This window comes from Aulonocara stuartgranti (genome assembly GCF_965226115.1).
Source record: "Aulonocara stuartgranti genome assembly, chromosome: 8".
Classification (NCBI taxonomy): Eukaryota; Metazoa; Chordata; class Actinopteri; order Cichliformes; family Cichlidae; genus Aulonocara; species Aulonocara stuartgranti.
The window spans coordinates 24,285,157-24,304,661 of NC_138959.1; the positions used below are offsets into that span (position 1 = coordinate 24,285,157).

Below are 19,505 nucleotides of genomic sequence, written 5' to 3' on the forward strand. Positions count from 1 at the left end.
AATCTGTCGGCACTTATGAAGTAGACAGCAATTATTTGAAAACCTTCACCTCTCTGTTTGACAGTGCTTACAAAGCAAATGGAAAGTGGTCATTCAAAGTTTGAGGATGTTGCAAGCATAACCTCCTGGTGAACCGTTGGTCACTGCAACAGACCTGCAACTAGTCTCTGAACGCGAAAAACATCAAGGCAATCATAGAGTAGCCACCATATTTTCCTTGTCACTCTTGTCTTGCACTTCGATTTTTTGTAATCATCGAGTATAAATTGCGAATATTAAGCTGTCTGCATGTAATCCCCCCTTCCCACCCGGAAAAGTTTCTACCTGGCGCACTGCGCTGAGCATGTGTGTTGATTTCACAAGGAGGATGCAGAACAAATTGCAGAAATTTGCAAAACATGCCGTAAAACTATTGCTGCTAAGGGTAGCAATACCACATATTTATTCCACCAGCTGAAAGGTCATCCACTGCCATAATAACACTGTTTAAAATTCTGCATGTCAACGTCTCCCCACACACCAAAGAAAATGTTAAATAAACCAGTAGTGACTCCTATGACTGGTCAGTAGCTTTTGTTTTTTGTTTTTTTAATTGTCACCATCTACACTTTTGTTTCTGTAATTTGAGGTCATCACATTTTTTTATTTTACAATTTTTATACATTATAAACACAAAAAGCACCTTTTTAATTTTTAGTTGTTTTATTTTATCTCATTAATTCTTGCTTGATGTCCTATTTTGTTGCTGCGATCTTTTGTTTTCTAAAGGTCTAGTGTTGACCACAGAAAGAGACTTACTGTGACGCTATTGTCATTTGTCGAAAACTTCTCAGTTTTGTGCAACCGATCGTTAAAAAAATGGTTAAAACATTTCAGTTCATTCAGATTTTTTGTATTCAAAGTAGAAAAAAAATTGAATGTTCGATTAAACATACAATTTAAAAAGAGTTTTCACAGCTCTCTATGCAGTCTTGTGAAAAATGAATTACATCCCATGATTCAAGAGCTTCAAGTAATTGTTTCTCTTTATGACTTTATCAGTCTATGACATGGTTACGGAGGAACAGATAAATATTCTATTCAATTCACTTTATTGTTACTAGACAAGCAGACAGGCAGTACAATGAAAGTGCAGAGAACACAGTAACACGCAAGATGAGATAAAATTGTTAAATTTAGGGAAAAGAAAAACATTTCTACACGTCACCAAACTGCCAAAACCTCTGATTTTATAGACATTTTGGCATATCATCAATCAATTTTCCCTGCTAATTAATTGCATTTGATTAACTGGTTATCAACAGGGAGTTTACACTTATTATTATTTATTCATGTGCATTTGATTAGTAATGCCTGGCTGCTACTTACCCCCTATCCTATGGAAGGAGCCAGCATGTCCATAGTTTTTCAGAGGACTGTATGCACAAACATCAAATGTAACAGCAGCCAGACATGTGGCTTTTACTACTGCTTTTTATTTGAAGGTATACTGAAAGTTGAATTGTTCCTGTTTTATAACTGCAAAATTTATTGTTCCAAATGGTTGGAGAGTGAAACCTGCAAACAGCGTTTTGCGACCGGCTTGTCCACTCCGAATACAAAGTAGACTCCTGTTATCACACATGCACATTCCTGGCACGTCCTGCTGTTCCTCCTGCCTCCCTTCTGTTGTCACAGATAGTGATTAGTTTGAAGCGGAGTGATGGTCTGAGGGCATTTCAGTGCACCGATGGACAAATATGCTGAAGAAGCTCAGACAATCTGCCTGGTTCTTGAAGATGACTCATTTAGTCGACTGACCTAAAAAAACAGAAGCTACTGCATGCCAAATGGTCCTGGCAATCTTGAGCTCATGTTCATTTGAAACAATGCCTGCATGTGTTCAGGAGTACATTGAACAAAAGAAAAGGTGTTTGTCTCAGAAGGAAACAAGAAGATATTGGGACACGCCATATCATGATTATGAAAACGACTATATTCAGAGAAATATGTTGGGGCGCATGAATTGTTCAAATGTGTCAGAGTTCATGTGTCTTTACTTATGTAGAGACATGAACTACATGTCCTCTTTTGCATTTTCCTGTGTCTCATGTGATCCCTTAATGTTACTAAAGGCTGTTTTATTGTAGCTTTCATGTACAAGAGCACAATGTGGTGCTTTGTTTGCTCATAGTTTGTAAAGTTTATAGTTTTATAGTTTGTAAAAAAATATGATTTTATTATAATTAATGCAGTTAAGTGAACACAAAACAAGTGTTTAAGGCCATGCTTGGGGTTTTGTAATGCTTAACCCTGAGCAAAATTATAATTTATGGTAAATGCTAACATCTACATGCTATTGTAGCCACAATCTCACTGATGCTGCAAACCGGTTCTGAGAAAGGTGAGGTGCCATCTCTGTTTTGAGCACACTGACTGGGACATGTTCAGGGAGGCTGCAACAAATGGCAACCGCACCAACTTGGAGGAGTAAACATCATCTATGATCAGTTACATCAGCAAGTGCATCAATGATGTCACTGTGTCCAAGACTATCACAATACGCTCCAACCAGAAACTGTGGATGACTGCAGAGGTGTGTGAGCTGCTAAAGACTTGAGAGTCCGCCTTCAGAGCAGGCGAAAAGGCAGCCCTCAGAACAGCGAGGGCCAAACTGCATTCAACACAATCATTCCTGAGCAACTGGATCCCAGACATTCTGACGGAGAGACATCAGTCAGTCCGGATCGGTAATAGCATCTCCAACAGCACCACACTGAGCACTGGAGCCCCTCAGGGCTGTGTGCTCAGCCCACTGCTGTTCACTCTGCTGACTGTGCAGCAATGCACAGTTCGAACCACATCATCAAGTTTGCCGATGACACAGCTGTGGTGGGTCTCATCAGCAAGAGCGATGAGTCAGCATACAGACGGGAGGTGCAACAGCTAATGCTTGGTGTAGAGTCAACAACCTGCCTCTGAACACGGACAAAACAAAAGAGATAATTTTGACTTCAGGAGAGCACGGAGAGATCACTGTCCACCTAACATCAATGGATCCTCTGTGGAGGTCGTCAAGAGCACCAGATTCCTTGGCGTTGACTTGACGGAGAACCTTTCCTGGTCCCTCAGCACCTGCTCCTTAACTAAGAAGGCCCAACAGTGTCTCTACGTCCTTCCTTGCACTTGTACTATGTAGTCATGTGTTGATTGTCTGTTATATGTAGCACCATGGTCTTGGAGGAACGCTGTCTCGTGTCACTGTGTACTGTATCACTGCACATGCACAATAAAGCCACCTGGCTTGATTTGATAAAATTCTGATCGTTAGCATCTGAAGGTTGGGTTAGTGTGTTAACAGCCTGCAAGAATCTATTCAGTACCTGTTAAAGAATTGTATTAAAAACTACATATGTAAACCATTTAGTGTCACAAGAGGAATCACCACAACATGGGATTCACCCTCTGGGAACAATGGCAATCAAGCGTCTGCTGATATATGCCAGTCTGGATAGATGCTTACAGTTTAAATCTTTGTTCTTCAGTGATGTGTACAGTATTCTTTAATAGGAAGTTATATTTAGACTAAAATTATTTTGTGTCCATTTAATATCTGACACTGTGTCTGGGACTCACCTAGGAAGGTTCCGGTGAATCCCAGAGCGAGGAAGCTGCTCACTACGAGAAGGGTACCAAACACCATAAGACCTATCCCAGCGTAGAAAACCTCCGTCCTCTCCATCACCTCCCACCTGGCCTGGGCCTTCATTGCCACTGTCATACTACAGGAAAAAAAAAAGAAATCACAAGTGACCAGGTCCCATTATGGTGAATATAGTGGTTATATACACAGTACAGCAAAAGCAGAAAAGTAGAGCAATTGCTTTATTTAAGGCCTGTATAATACTACCATAATATCCTAAACTTACATCCTGAATATACAGTGGTACTATACTGTATGAAACAACAGGGAGATTAGCATGCTGCTGCAATTGCAAAACAGAAAAGTTTTGGAGTGGAAAGGTTTGAAGCTTATCTCCTAACAATTCACCACTTCAAGAACACAGACACAGCCAGTACAATAAAGGCCAGCGTAAGGGCAGCACAAATTGGAGGGTTGGAAGCATGCAGTTGTAACACAGGTGCAGCTGTCACCTGTAATGTCACAAAAATAGAGTATAAGGACAGGTTTAGATACAGCTGCCACCCCCCCACTTGTCGTGACTTTGTTCATAACAAATTTGTTGTTATCTTATACAACAAGTGTGTAACATCCATGCAGCACAAATCATACTGGATGTGGCATGCTGTGTGATGCTCCAGGTATTGTAACTGAACACATAATAATGGAGAACTAATGTCTTGCAGCATTTTTTCATGCTAAAAAATAAGATTTTGCTCTTGTACATAACATTAGCATATCTGGCTTCAAATTTAGTAGCACATGTAAAGTACCTTAGCCATACAGCAGCTTAGTAAGCTGCTGAAGTGGGTAGAATCTGTTTCCTCTTTCCACTCTTTTCTATCTCCAGTGGCCCAGCCTTAATCTGCATCTGTCCGAACAATCTAACGGTTCAAAGCTGTTGTCATCAGGTGTTTTCTCGAGTGGAAACTAGGTTTCTCAGAATTATACTGTAAAGCTTTGACCTGACTTTATAAGATAGCCTGACAGTACAACGGTGGCTAGATAGTGGTTTCAAACCCAGGATCCAGTGAGGCAAAAGTGCTGACCAACACGCCATCATGCTGTCCTTACTCTGATATCTTTGAACAGAAATACATCCAGAACAAGAGTAATCCATTAAAGGTCTATGATTTGCAAACTGTTCTACCTAATTATCTCTAATAATACTTGAAAACACATTTTCATTTTGCTTCTTAATGTCCCCAAAATAAATTTGATCATTTATCGAGCTAGTCACCAACTGCAGGACTGGCAGATGATGTGAGGGTTGTGTGTCGGGCAAGTGTGCTCGTTGAAAAAAAAAATTATTTTGCATTTTGTGCTTTCATACAATGTTTGAATGAAGAGTTTCTAAAAGGATGAAAGGGTCTTTAAAAGATGCTCCACTGGGTTTTTGTGTTGCCTTTATGAAAAGATGATACTAGCAGAGTTCTGACTACGAATGCAATTATCGATTTCAATTGTAAAGCATTCACAGTGAGACTTTGTCCACAGACCATTACCACTTTAAGTGCCACCTGAATAACTGTTCAGACACTGCTTGCTCTATGATTTATTAGAAGCACAACTTCCATAAACATATGTGGACAATTCATATTTATATATGAACACCATTCTAAAGGGTAAAGGCAAGTTCATGAGACTAAGGTAGGGATACTGACTAAACCACTCCTTACTTAATTCACTGAGAATCACTAATGCAACATTTATACATCATGTAACAAAGTATCAAATACTTATAGCGGAGCTGTTATTCTCATTTTAAGCTGTCTGGTTTTATTCTTGGAACATACAAGGGCTGTAGGGTCGCATGATTCACAGTTTTGTCTGAAACCAAGCATTTGGCTCATATAGTCATAAAAAAGAAGGTAAACCTGTTTTATTAGGTAAATACAACCTCAGTTGAACAACAACACATGGCGTCGTTTAACATATTACCCTGTCTGATTAGTCATTTAACAACACCAAGCCACCATGTGTGAAAACCTAATTAGATCCTTAATGTTTAAGTGAATTAAATTGGTAAGTACCAGGCAGGTGCTGCTACTGAAAGGAAAGACAACAAAATGATCTTTAATAACTAATATTTGCTGTAAGACCATTTTGAAACAATTTTAGTCCATTTTAAGACATGTTAAAGTTCACGATGGGACAATCCGAAAAAGACTATACAATTATGGCTCGTTTCTCCAAAAGGAAATGTTCTGCAAACCCTCTTCTTTCTAAAAAGAACAAGTCATGGATTAGGTTTGTAAAGTCTACATTACAGCAACCTGGGAGAAGTGACTGCCGATTTATTATCTGACTTTTATGTTTTGGGATCTTTTTACATTCTACAGTTCTCTGAATTTTATGAGGACTCTCACAGCCAGCTGATCTGAATTGTTACCTGGCCACGGGATTCAAAAGTAATATCTTTCCAGAATTTCAAAGGCAACATCCACACAGGTGTTGGGGCTGATGACATACATGTACATGTGTGCGTTTGAGTGTGTCTATATGTGCGTAAGCTTTAACACACCTGTAGCTTTTGGTCTGAATGTAGTGTGCTTCTTGCCGAGGAAAATGGCTCCCAAATCAAACTAGGTTTGCGGTTAATAAGAAAAAAACTAGGTTACGGGGTCCGTGCTGTGAATCTTATGCCGTTCCTCCTTTTGCAAAAGGAAGCAGGAAGTGTAATGTGATGTGGCATTTTGCCACGTCAGACACAAAGAGCAACTGCTGGGATGTCTGTTAAGTAAGGTTGTCTGTCAGAGCATACTGCTGAGATTTGGATTGGAAAGGAGGCAGGAAAAGGGGTCAGGGGGACGGGCATGTGAGCAGGGGGTTAGTGGGTCTCAGGGACTGACCACTGAATGTTTTGTAATGAATGGTGACGAATAGTTTTGCTTACTATTGGCAGGACTACAAGCCAGTAGCAAATAGAAATACTGCACAGATCAGTTCACAACTTTCACGAGGAAATGCTGCTGTCTGGTCTACTCTGGTCAACTAGTTGTTGACTTCATTTAGCCAGAAAACAGCAACTAGTCTTTTTTAATCTGTCTAAGATGAAGATCTCTTTGGATCTCCAAATACATCCTTGAAAATGTGCCAGACAACTTAAGAACTTTGAGACTGTGAAAAGTAAATGTTGTCTTTTAAGATGATTAATAAGAACTTCAGATAGAGATGTCCATTTAGACAAGAGAACTAAATTGACAAAAAGAAAAGAAAAAGATACCTTGTGCATAATACGAACTCTTACTTTTGGCTCCTACATGTATCATATATGTACCACATTTAGTTCAAGTCAGAAAAAATTGATAGACTTAGTTACAGATGGGGGCCAACATATTGTATTCAGTGGAGGCCACCTCTTGCAGATTAGCAGTCTTGACTGACAGACACCTCTGGTCCATCGGTTATGGGCTTAAATGAGTTCTTCTTTCGAGCCTGGAGGCCTACTCTGACTCTTTAAGGAATGTGTCAACAAGCCTGAAATGCTCTGCAGGATCCTGTTTGCTCTGTGCACATTGCTTTAATTGTGCATCTTCCCTTAGGGGATACTTAACAGAGCTCCAATGTTTTTACAGAAAAAGCAGGATTATTGAAGCTGATGTTTTCTGTGGCAAATGTCTCTACAAACATTTTCCATCAAGGCTGTTCCTTTTATGTGTTTTTACTTTAACACTCACATTCTGTTAAAGCAACATATATTACCTTGTTCTACCAAAATTGTAAACACTGATAACTGTCTACTAAGTTTGAAGCTGATGATCCTCTAGCCCAGGAGGGGGGCAATCTCAGTCCACGAGGGCCGGTGTCCCTGCAGGTTTTAGATCTCACCTTGGGTCAACACACCTGAATCACATGATTAGTTCGTTACCAGGCCTCTGCAGAACTTCAGGACATGTTGAGGAGCTAATTTAGCCATTTAAATCAGCTGTGTTGGTTCGAGGACACATCTAAAACCTGCAGGGACACCGGCCCTCGTGGACTGAGATTGCCCACCCCTGCTCTATCCCCCTTCATCTATCTGTTCTCTGCTGTGTGCCCACTGCACGCATCACAGATAAAATCTGCTTGTGTAGCATTTCTCTCGCTTTGATTTCTGTTGTTGCCATGATCACACAGGCAGCTGTTGCAGCAACTTGTATTACTCTCAACTGTAAATGCAACAGAAAAGAGGAGCTACTGCCCTCCATCTTTTTACTACTCCTGCTAGTCTCAGCTGCTCTGTGTTTACACTGAAACAGTCAAAAATGTGGACAGCAACTCTGTGACGCTCTGCGGAGATACTTATGCATCTTGATTCAGAGTTCAGGATGATGTTGGGCAAATAATTGTCCAACATTTAAAAGAGTTCTTTGCAGACAACTTTAAGGAACAACTTTGGTAACTTGCATTGTGTAATGATGATCAATGTAGACTGTTAATGCCTGGTTTTAATATTGCATCACCCAAAAATAATCACATTACAATGCCTAAATTAAAAACAAAAAGATTCTTTACCCCCACCCAAGAAAAAACAACAACTCTCAAATGGGTAAGTGTCTGTGGATTTTCTCCCTTACAAAACTACCCATTCAACTCGAGGCACAGGGAGCAACAGTGCTTTTAACACAAGCCTCTGTAGCCAGTTTGTACTTGCAGAAGTAAAACCGAAGGTACATGTACACTTACTAAAAGTACGTCATTTAGTAAAGGACAAAATTTTGAAAGCTTTAGTAACATGACTCAGGGCTGCTCCTAGGAACCCTGATTCACAGTTCAAGGTAGCTCATGTTTGGCCACTCCAAAGTTTGTCTTCTCAGGCATGTTCAGTACAGGCTGTCTCTCATTCATCAGCAAACGGAGCTGTACAGACAACCAATTCAATACCTGCTGCCAACCTTTTCCAAACATTAATCATATTTATATACATGGATTTTTGATATATTCATGTTACAAATTCAGAGCAATTTGTACGACTGAATGTGTAACCCTTTTATATTTAGTACTTCTAAATCTGTCATTTGCTCTCGACTCTGTGTTAATAGCAGGAAAGATAAACATAGACAGTTAATTACAAAATTGACTTATTAAAGCTCAGAGAGCTTTCTCTAAAGGTTTATCATTAAGCCTAATCAGTGGAGAGCATCAGTGCTGTATGGTTGGCAGATAAAAATAAACTCCCTTGATATCCTGCATGCCTGTCAAATAGTTATATTTTGGTCTGACAGAGCTATAAAAAGGCGTAGCTGGCAATCAGGTCATTAGCACTGTAAGCAAGTCATTTAGGCGGACAATTTAGCAGCACAACAAAGAGGCTTTAAGGTCAATTGGTCAGTGTGTCTGTTAGCTGGGACTGAAAACAGTAATAATGTTTTAGGTGGGTTTTTTGTTGTTTTTCCACAGAGGACCATTGTATCTGCTGTGGTGAGCAGAGCAGAATTGCATGTTTCTATTTGCGCTTTCCTGCAGAGGACAAATCTGCTGAACTGGCCGAGCAGCAGATCAGAACACAGCCATGGTAGTCTCATAAACCAGCGGTCCCCAGCCTTTTTTGCCCTACAGACCGGTTTATGTCCGACAATATTGTCACGGACTGGCCTCACGGATAAATACAACAAAATAAAACCAGTACTAGTACCAAAAAAAGAAGATTTATTCATAACACACAGGAAAACACCCAGGGAAACCAAGTTAACGCTAAAAATTATAAAAAAAACCAAAAACAATAAAAAACAAGTAAAACCAAGAAAACCATAACTTTCACACCCAAGCCTCAACTCTTGCGGCCCGCTACCAAACAACTCACGGACAAGTACCGGTCTGTGGCCTGGGGGTTTGGGACCGCTGTCATAAACAACCAATAAGCACAGTGATTCTGCTGAAAACTAAAAAAATGTGTACTACTATATTGAGTATGATCATTATTTCTGAGGCCTCAAAACAGCTGATCATGCTGGAACTCACAGTGCCCTGGGAGGAGCGGATCGAGGAGGCCAATGAAAGGAAACGTGCAAAGTACCAGGAACTAGTGCAGGAGTGCAGGGGAAGGGGCTGAGAGACTTTCTATGAGCCCATAGAAGTGGGTTGTAGGGGCTTTGCAGGACGATCACTCTGCAGAGTCCTAGGCCGGCTGGGTGTGGCTGGGGCAGCCAAGAAGAGGGCCATCGAGGCTGTGAGCCTGGGTGAGGGTGTATGATATTGTGAGACCCGAAACACCTGATGACCACAGGATACATCACTGAAGATGCGTACCAGTGCATCCAGGAGATGTGTCTTGTACACTCAAAAAAATCAACTAGGGCATGTGTTTGATTAACAAAGTAGTAATATGTTTACATCACATGAAGAAATCATTTTTATGCTCATTAAATGATTCATTCTTTTTTGTTGAATATAAATCAAAGAAAACTTTGATGAGTTAAATTCGTTCATGGCAATCCAATGAGAATGAGGTCCATCAAACCAAAGGCTCTGATAGCGTCATGTATTGCGCATGCTCCACGCCCACCGGATGCGGAAAGGTCCGTTGAGAAGTTAACGAGCGCACGTGGAGTTACTTCTTTGGCATACCTGATAGTGAGGTAAGTAATATTTCTTGATATATTTATTTAGGTTAGTGGAGTGAGAGATAAATACTATTAGTTAAAATTTTTTACCTGTGTAGTGTGGAGATTTATATATAGCAGGGAGGTTGTAGACCCAAACATTTTTCAAATGTAAGTCGGTGAATTTAATGTTTTTTTTAAAAACTTAACCGGAGTCGCTAATTGTTGCAACAGAGCAAAAACTGATGAGGTTATTTTGGTAAGTTCGTTTTTTTGTTTTTGTTTCTGTCGACTTTGAATGAGGTGTGTTTCATGGTTATCTGCGTTGGTAGGACTGTTTTTCTTCTCTGGAGTTAGCTAACTTTGAAGAGCGGGAAAGCCGCGTAGAGCAGTAACGTCTTCGCATATAGCTCCATGAATGAAGGGTTACTTTCTGCTTAACCGGAGTTGGTGATTGTTGGTAGTAGTGGTAAGACTGACCGACATGGTTTTGGTGATTTTATGAGTGTTTTATGATGCTCTATCTAAAATTCCTGTTTTTGTCAGTGGAGTTTAGTCGCGGGCAACCGCATTAACTGGATTGATGAAAGGTTTAATTCAACTAAACCAGCGTTTAGGGGAGTTAATAACAAGGAGTAAGATAAAATCTGTCACAATAATTGCATGTGCATTTTCTTTTTTTGTAATATATTCACTTAATTTTTGAATTCAGAATGATTTAGGTGGATAATTGTTTGGGTTATAGTTTCTCTGGTGCTCTGCATTAGGCTGACTAATGGTGCGTTCACACCGAACGCGATAGACGCCCCTAGCTGATCTCGTGCACATTTGCACCTCGAAGCGCGTCCAGCATGAACTGGTCGAGGTTTATATGCAATTTTCACGCGTATGAAGAAGAGATCTGGGAGGAAGTAGTGCCAGACGGTATGTTATTAAAATGGCAGCTGTCAATCTAGCGTTTGAAGAAAGAGTCTCCCTTCTCTATTTGCTGTGGAGAGCAGAGCAGTGCCTAAAGGACGTCCTCACTGTACCTGGGTCCATCAGGTCTTCCACAAGCATGAGCAGTTTGGTGAGTTTCACCACTTGCTCCAGAAGCTCCGTCTGGATGACGGCCGCTTTCAGCTGTACCACCTTCTGTCCCTTGCCGAGTTTGAGAAGCTGCTGTCCCGCAGATTTTACCAACTCGAGCGGTAGACGTGATAAGCGCGAATGCACAAAATGCACCACACAAACTGCAGTGCGTATTTTACTTCGCGCTTCAAAGGCATCAGTCGTGTGAAGTAGGCAGAAAAGCGTTTTCTCAATGCAAATCTGCTTCCGAAGTTTAGCTGGACCCCCAGTCGCGCTTCATCGTGCTCCTCCATTGACTTTACATGTAAACCTGAAGCTCTGGTCGCGTCTATCGCGTTCGGTGTGTACGCACCGTAACAGTCTTCACATTTCACAGTATGTAGATATTAACACAAATTTGTCAGAGTAATAACTTTGTTTTAATTAATTTCTCTCCCCAGAAATACATCACAAAATAAAGCCACATTCCCATGCTCTGAGATTCTTATGCACCTCCTCAACAATACATGGTAAGTTCATGTTTGCCTTATTATTATTATGTTATTTATTTATTTTTTTTGGATGATGCAGAAGTTTAATCTCCTTGACGTTTTCTAATGCATATTTCATTTTTTATCAGTGACGTGTATGTGGCAGTGCAAGCATTGTGTTACCAGAGAGAGCAGCAGGTACAAATTACTTCAACATTATAAACTACATCATCATTACGGAATAGGTCAACATTATCTGTGCATATATGTTAATTGTCCGTGCACATTTAAGACTTGGAGTGGACTGAACACTCATGTCTATAAAGCTCATTCATCTCAGTTTACACAGACAGCTTCAAGTTCAGTAACTTTTAAATGTGAGTTATGTGACTGCAGTGACGTCTTCTCTGAGAGAGATTTTTTTGTCCATATTGGAACACATCTGCGAAGTAACGAGACAGTTAGTTGTGTGTTTCTTGGTTGCCCTTTCAAGACAAATATTTACAATACATTTTATACACACAAAAAGAGGAAGCATCATCCACACACACTTAAAGATTTTAAAGCCAGTGTAGTTACACGTGTGGACCCAGTTCAAGTGATAGAGTCCTCTGATAATGTAAGGGCTAGCTGTTCTGAAGATGTATCCTATGGTGAATTTGAAAGTGAGTCAGTGACAGAATGTGATAATAGTGCTGTTGAAAATCAGCCCGAACTAATTGAACGGAAATTAGCAGTAATATTGTTGAAATTGGAACACATATTTCATGTTCCAGCAAAAGGATTAGATGAGTTCTTAGAGGAGTTAGTTTTTCTGTTGAGTTCAGCTAGTGTACCTCTGACAAAACGTACAATTCCAGAAATTTTTAAGAGCCATAACCTCCATATTAGTCAGGCTGTTATTGAAGAGCTTGCAAATTCTGTATGTGTTTCTAACCCTGTGGCTAAAATATTGGGAAAGTGTGGCCCTCTTGCCACTCCTTATAAAAGAAAACTATACTACATACAAAATTTTAGGGTTGTAGAGCCTGTTGAGTATTTTTTATCGATAGACCAAAGGAAGTCATTTCAGTACATCCCTTTATTACAGTTATTGCAGGAAATATTGAGTCACAATAAATTGCTGGATAGAGTGATTGAAGAACAAATAGCTCAAGAAAATAGAGAGAATCTGAATGGTGATCAGAGGGTTTACAGATCTTTTCGAGATGGGGAGCATTATAAAAGAAATAGCTTTCTAGATGGTGAGAAGTTGAGAATTTCTATTAACCTTTATATTGATGATTTTGAGGTTTGTAATCCTCTTGGGACCTCACGGAAAAAGCACAAGCTTTGTGGTGTATATTGGGTCTTGGGCAATTTACCACCTGGTTCTCATTCAGCCCTTTCATCCATTTATTTGGCAATCCTTTGCAAGAGTGAAGATTTGAGGACATTTGGGTTTGAAAAAGTCTTTGATCCACTTTTGAGAGATCTGGTAACTTTGGAGCAACATGGTGTGTTCATCAGTCAGTTGAACGAGTGTATTAAAGGAACTGTGAGCTGCGTCATAGCTGACAACCTAGGAGCCCATGGGCTGGCAGGTTTTGTGGAAAGTTTTTCTGCTGAATACATATGCAGATTCTGTACAGCTAAAAAATCTGAAATAAAGTCAGTGACTGCTGGTGATTTTGAGCATAGAACACCGGAACTTCATGAATTCCATTTGAAGCGTGCACAAGAAACAGCAAGTGCTTGTTGTGGAGTTAAGCGAGATTGTATTTTGAGTAAGAATCTGAGCCATTTTCATGTCACTGCAGGCTACCCTCCAGATGTAGCACATGATCTGCTAGAGGGCATAATACCAGTGGAGCTTGCGCATTGTTTTTCTTTTTTAATCTCTAAAAAGTATTTCACCTTAGAAAAACTTAACTTGATCCAAAATTTTGAGTATAAATGGGCAGATAAAACCAACCGGCCTCATGCAATTCCCCAGACTTTCTCATTAAAAAAAAATATTGGTGGAAATGCATATGAAAATTGGTCTCTGCTTCGTTTGTTGCCTCTAATTATTGGTCCACTTGTTCCAGAGGATGAACCTGCATGGCATATTGTTTTGGATCTGAAGGACATTGTGGAGCTTGTTGTAGCCCCTGTCCAGTCTGATGAGTCGATTTCCTACCTTGAGTGTAAAATCAGTGAACATCGCCAGAGATACCAAGAACTTTTTCCAAACAACAGTCTTCTCCCTAAACATCATTATTTGGAGCACTACCCTGCTCTGATTCGGCATTTTGGGCCTCTTGTCCACAAATGGACAATGAGATTTGAGGCGAAACATAGTTTTTTTAAACAAATTGCTCGCCATACAAACTGTTTTAAGAACATACCTGTTACACTTGCCAAAAAACATCAGCTCGTGATTGCCTCTGACTTGCACTCTTCTGACCATAAGACACCTTTAATGGTAAATGTTGGCTCATCAGTACCAATTGATGTTCTGAAAAGTGATATCGCAGTAGCTATAAAGCAAAGATTACCAGATGAAACTGATGTCCATATTACAAAAAGCGTGTCATACAATGGCATGAACTACAGCACAGGAATGATAGTTGTTCATGGGCAAATATTTGGTTTGCCAGAGTTTGCAGAAATTCTGCAGATTTTTATTTTGCATGGCAGAATATACTTTTTTGTAAAAAAGTTCTCTGCTTGGTATCGAGAGCACTTCAGAGCTTTTGAGCTTGACATGTCACATGCGAGAGAGGTGTCTCTGATTGAGCATGGGGAACTACTCGATGACTACCCGTTAGCTGCCTATTCAGTGGGAGGCCTGCGTCTGGTTACTCTGAAGAGACACACTAACTTGCAGGGTAAACAGGAGTGATGTTTGTAAGTATTTTCCCCCTATATCACCTGGCACAGTAAATAATACATCATACTTTGCAGACCAATTGCTACTTAATTTATTGAGAGTAGATTTCTTTTAAGCATCTTATGCAAGAATTGTCATTAATTAGAAGAATGCAAGACAAATCTGGAAAATGCACTATTCACTTCTCCAGTAAAAAAATTCCTCGAGGCCAAGGTGACATCATCAAATTATCGTTGACATTAGAATTTGTTACACACACTCGCACAATAGTCAATGAGTACATCTTTATTTATTTTTTAAATATTTGATATTTGTCCAGGTCAGCATGATGCCCCAGCCCATAAGACTGAGGATCATTCTCGGAGAAGATGATGCCAGGAAACTAATTTTACCAGCTGGGATATCAGACTCCATTGAGGAATTGTGTCAGGAAATAAAGACAAATTTTGGAGTGCAACAGGATTTTCGTCTTCAATATCAAGATCCTGATTTCGGAAATGATTTTGTAAATCTGACTGCGATCTCTGAAATTAATGATAAAGCAACTTTAAAGGTTGTATACTTGGATAGTGTGCAGTTGCAAAGTTTTACAGAAGATGGAGTGACATGTCAACCAGTGCGAAGTCCAACACATTCCTTTTCAAGCTCTTCAGACACAGACAATACAAGGCCCGTTTCATCGTCAGGTTCATCACCGTCTACAAGACTGTCAGTGTGGCCAAGTGTCTTCACAGTCCCTCATTTCAGCTATGAGGCTGAACTGCAACTTGAAAAGGCCAATGCTGAGTTCATTGCTGGTGGAACTCATTTGACCCCCTCACCAAAACTGAAATCCCACCTTTTAGAAAGGCTGGCTGAAGAAATAATAAAATTTAAAGTCTATCCAACTGACAATGACCTGAATGAAGTTGCAGAAGCCCTTGTCAAACAGCATCCTTGTCTGAGGGAGCAGGGATCCTTTAATGGCTGTTATGGTTGGAAAATTAGCCTCAAGTATAAAATGGCCAATGTCCGGACCAAACTGAGAGGCCTGGGCTGTGCTGAGGTGTTGGTAAATTCACTAAAGAACAAGGCCCAAGACAAAAGTAAGGCAGCATTGAATGTGAAAAAGCCTAGAAGAGCAGAAGTCAATTACTGTCCGCAGTATCCAAAAGGAGAAACCACTGACAGCCTGGAAAAAGAGAGAATTGCACTGCTTTCAGAGGTTCAGAAGAGAAACAATGACAATATAGTGACAATGAAAATGCAGAAGACTTTTTCGTACAGAAGGCAAGAAGTTATTCAAGGACAGCCCTTTATTGCAGATTTTAAAAGCAGATGGTCAGCTCTGTTCACCGAGAAAGAGGTGCATGTCCTATATGTCTAACTTTTAGAGTGTGTTTATGGTTGACCAGTTATTTCTTGCTTCACTAATATTGACATAACATAGTGATAAAACAGCTAATAATTCCTGGTATGTCCTTCCTCTGGTGCATATTATAAGTGCATTGTTCATGTTTTTCAGATTGACAAGGAATTCCTGCGCATATCGACAGTACCGCTGCTATCTAGATTCTTTTATGAGCTAGACTTGTACACTCCACGCATGATGGAGCTCTTTCGAGGCAAAGGTGGGGTGGCTGGCAGAAAAATGAGACACATCATGGTGGCCATCTCCAAGGTGGGTTAGATCTGTGCTTAAGAACTTTTTATGCCCATAATCTGGCAATTTTATGAGCAAAGATATCTATACATATGGTAGGCAAAAGTCCTAAGAGGTTTTCATATTTTATACAAATTATATAAGCATCAGTCTTATATTAATAAGTAATTGATAAAATCGTATGGTTAATTTTGATCAAAATGGGGAAAAAAAACCCAAAAAAAACATTAGTGTTGCCTCATTTTGTGTCTGATTTGGTTTAGACAGATGTTTTGAGGTGGCTGTAGCTCAGGTGGTAGAGCAGGTCAGCTACTAATCAGAAGCTTGGCGGGTTGGTCCCAAGCTCCTCCAGTGTGCATGCCAAATATCCTTGGGTAAGATACTAACCCCAAGTTGCTCACCGATGCATTCATCGGAGTGTGAATGTGTATGAATGTTAGACAGTAAGCACTAAACCCGGTGGCGCCAGTGTTCGACAGCCTCGACCTCTGTCAGTGCGCCCCAGGGTGGCTGTGGCTACAATGTAGCTTACCATCACCTGTGTATGAATGGGTGGATGACTGGATATGTAAAGCGCTTTGGGGTCCTTAGGGACTAGTAAAGTGCTATATAAATACAGGCCATTTAAACAGTTTAGAAAAAGTGATTGGGTGAATGAATTGTTGTATAAAGGCAGCTTTGAGTGCTCTGAGTAGAAAAACGCTATATAAGAACCAGTCTATTTACCATGTGGCCTTTTGGACTCTTCCAAACTAAGTATTCCTTTTTCAAACTGCTGCCTAAAAGTTAAATATTGTCATTATGGATTCCCTTTTTTCTTAGGATGACACAATACATACAAGACGAGCATGCATCCTGAAGTCCTTGTGTGTCTACCTGAATGAAGACCATGAGAAACTTGTGAAGGAATATACGGTCAGTTATATTCACAAGTTGTTCTGTGTTATGTAATTTGCTCCAGGAGTTATGGGTAATTTCGATATATGAAATGGTAAAATGTGACACCACGTGTGAATAAAAGATATTGCAATTGGTCCTTGTTTTGTTTCATGTCAAATTTCTGAGGTGTGAAACCAGAGACATAGAATTTAGTAAATATATCAGCATATTCACGCTGATTGCTGAATTCCTTTTTTTTTTTCATATGTAGACTCAAACAAATGTATTATTATATTTTACGTCACAGAACACTGAGGCCAACACTGAAGCCATGGAACAAACTGTGATGGGAGTGTATGTCATACATCAGGAGGGTGCGGAGCCTGGAGATGACCCAGAGAACATCGGTGTCCTGATTGAAGGCGTGGAGGTTCTCACTGGTTTGAGGAGCATTGCAATTGCTTGTGCTCTGTTATTTGGACTGATATACTGTCTGAACCTAAGCTACCCACCGGAGCTCAAATGCACTTTTGAAGTCTTGCAAAAGATTATCATGAAGCTGGATGGACAGAGGTTGTCATCCAAGGCACAGTTCCTAAAAAACAAGCTAATGGGGTGAATGAGCTTGAAACGGACTCATGCAAGCCAGATATTTTTTTTTTCAAGGTTTCTGCAATGCAAATATGTGTTTACTGTTTTAAAGTTTAAAATTGTAAGTTATAAAATGTTCATATAAACTATGTGGTTTGCTCTGTGGCTATTACACAAAGATTGTTCGTCCATAACTTAAAGTCTTATACACTTGAAGTGTAAACACTGATTTTTGCCAGATGGCAATTGTTACAAAGGCAAATGCACACTGGTTTTCACAAATTGTTTGAGTGGAGCAGTTATGCTCAAAATTTAATGTTTTCTCCACACGTTAAATAGCATAAAGTCACTATTAATGGATACAGCCTGATTAAATGGAGGACTAATGTATGCAAGCAACATAGTAATGTTGTAATATTATAGTAATGTTGAATGTTATGTCTGAGCTTTAAATTGTGTTAAAATTCATATTGTTGTTTGCAATGCATATTTTACTACATTTTACGAAAGTTGCTTTGGGGATAATATTTTTTGTCTGCAAACTATTCAACAGACTTATTTCATTTTTATTATTAGGGTTAGGGTTATTTTATTGTATTTTTTCTTTCAGTCAGCATGTCTTGATCTGGAAGTTCTGTGGTCTTGGTATGAGATCGTTAAAGGGGAGAAAGCTAGGCTGAACTGGGATCCTGCCAACTGTTTTAAGAATGTTCAAGCAAAATAAAAGATGGTTTTGCAAGTTATCATTTATGTATGTTTCATTAATTTAATTAAAAGTAATGTTTACATAAGCAATACAAACACTAACTGAAACATGATTGGTGTAAGTACTACAGACATAAATTACATTTGTTCATTCAACAAGATTAACATTGGTGAAACAAACAAATATTTTACTAGTTCATGTAACAAGACTGACTTTTGATGTGCCAAAGTGTTTAAACAATATAACATGAATTTAAATTAATTTAATTAGACTAACTTGGTACAAACATGTTAACTGAATAAAAATCAAATTAACTGAATGTTAATGTTTAAATTATGTTACACTTACAAACATATTTAGTGTTGAAACAACACAATCAAGATGGATTGATTTAACATGATTTGTTTAGATGGAATATAGGTGGCAAGATGAAATTAAGTTCATCCAATGAATTATTTTTTTGAGTGTATAGTACTTTGACTTCATCACTCTTCATGGCATGCTGAGAGACAATATGAATACAAATGTTTTTTGGTAAGATAAAGTTTTTATATGAACAGCAGCAGAACTAGCAAATGTAAGCTTTTAGTTGAGAAATGAGGCTGTAGCATTGGTAGAAAAAGCAAGCAGGGCACTGATGTCTTCAACTCTAAAAATAGAAACGGTGCATTCAAGGTGAACAAATGGATGCATGGTTAGAACACATACCACAAAGATTAAAATGTCCTGTTTCAACTACCAGGCAGCTAGACCTTTTCTACAGGTCATGCCATCGTGCTCTCACTCAAGGAAAGATTATTTTGTCATAAACAATGAATAGTATATTATCTGACTTAGTGGGCTTGAATTGACCAGAACAATGCCCACGTGCCAAATACGTGGGTAATGAGTCACTTTGATTGATAAACAAAAAAACCCAAACCCAACATTCATTAATGTTCATGTCTGCTCACTAACAGCTTTACTCTGTCTTTGTTACTATGGTAATTAGCGCTAAATCAAGTTTTTCACCGGGTGAATACGTCATTCAACCTCATCTATTTTACTTGTGGTGTTTTGCTATTCTACACATTTCTGCAGCAATTTTGTTAAATTAAAGTCCCACTG

General features: G+C 39.4%; 2 protein-coding genes across 4 annotated transcripts in view; one reads left to right on the plus strand and one right to left on the minus strand.

The window, feature by feature from the left end:
* pemt (phosphatidylethanolamine N-methyltransferase) overlaps window positions 1–19,505 on the minus strand; it is an 82,733-nt gene that overhangs the window by 27,646 nt on the left and 35,582 nt on the right. For all 3 annotated transcript variants that reach the window (XM_082543691.1, XM_082543693.1, XM_082543692.1), the window contains exon 4: window positions 3,616–3,761. In XM_082543691.1, coding sequence (XP_082399817.1) covers window positions 3,616–3,761 — 146 coding nt within the window. The remainder of the gene's footprint in view (window positions 1–3,615; window positions 3,762–19,505) is intronic.
* On the plus strand, window positions 9,942–18,435 carry LOC309712674 (uncharacterized protein). Its single transcript, XM_082543671.1, has 5 exons — window positions 9,942–10,221; window positions 11,697–11,765; window positions 11,876–11,924; window positions 17,045–17,137; window positions 17,409–18,435. Exons 1-5 carry the CDS (start codon window positions 10,082–10,084, stop codon window positions 17,718–17,720), a joined length of 663 nt encoding a protein of 220 aa, XP_082399797.1. The 5' UTR covers window positions 9,942–10,081; the 3' UTR covers window positions 17,721–18,435.

Coding starts and splice junctions, on each gene's coding strand:
- LOC309712674 (XM_082543671.1), top strand. CDS start 10,082: ATGAGAATGAGGTCCATCAAACCAAAGGCTCTGATAGCGTCATGTATT. Junction 11,766..11,875: donor CACCTCCTCAACAATACATG/GTAAGTTCATGT, acceptor ATTTTTTATCAG/TGACGTGTATGTGGCAGTGC. Junction 11,925..17,044: donor GTTACCAGAGAGAGCAGCAG/GTACAAATTACT, acceptor CTTTTTTCTTAG/GATGACACAATACATACAAG.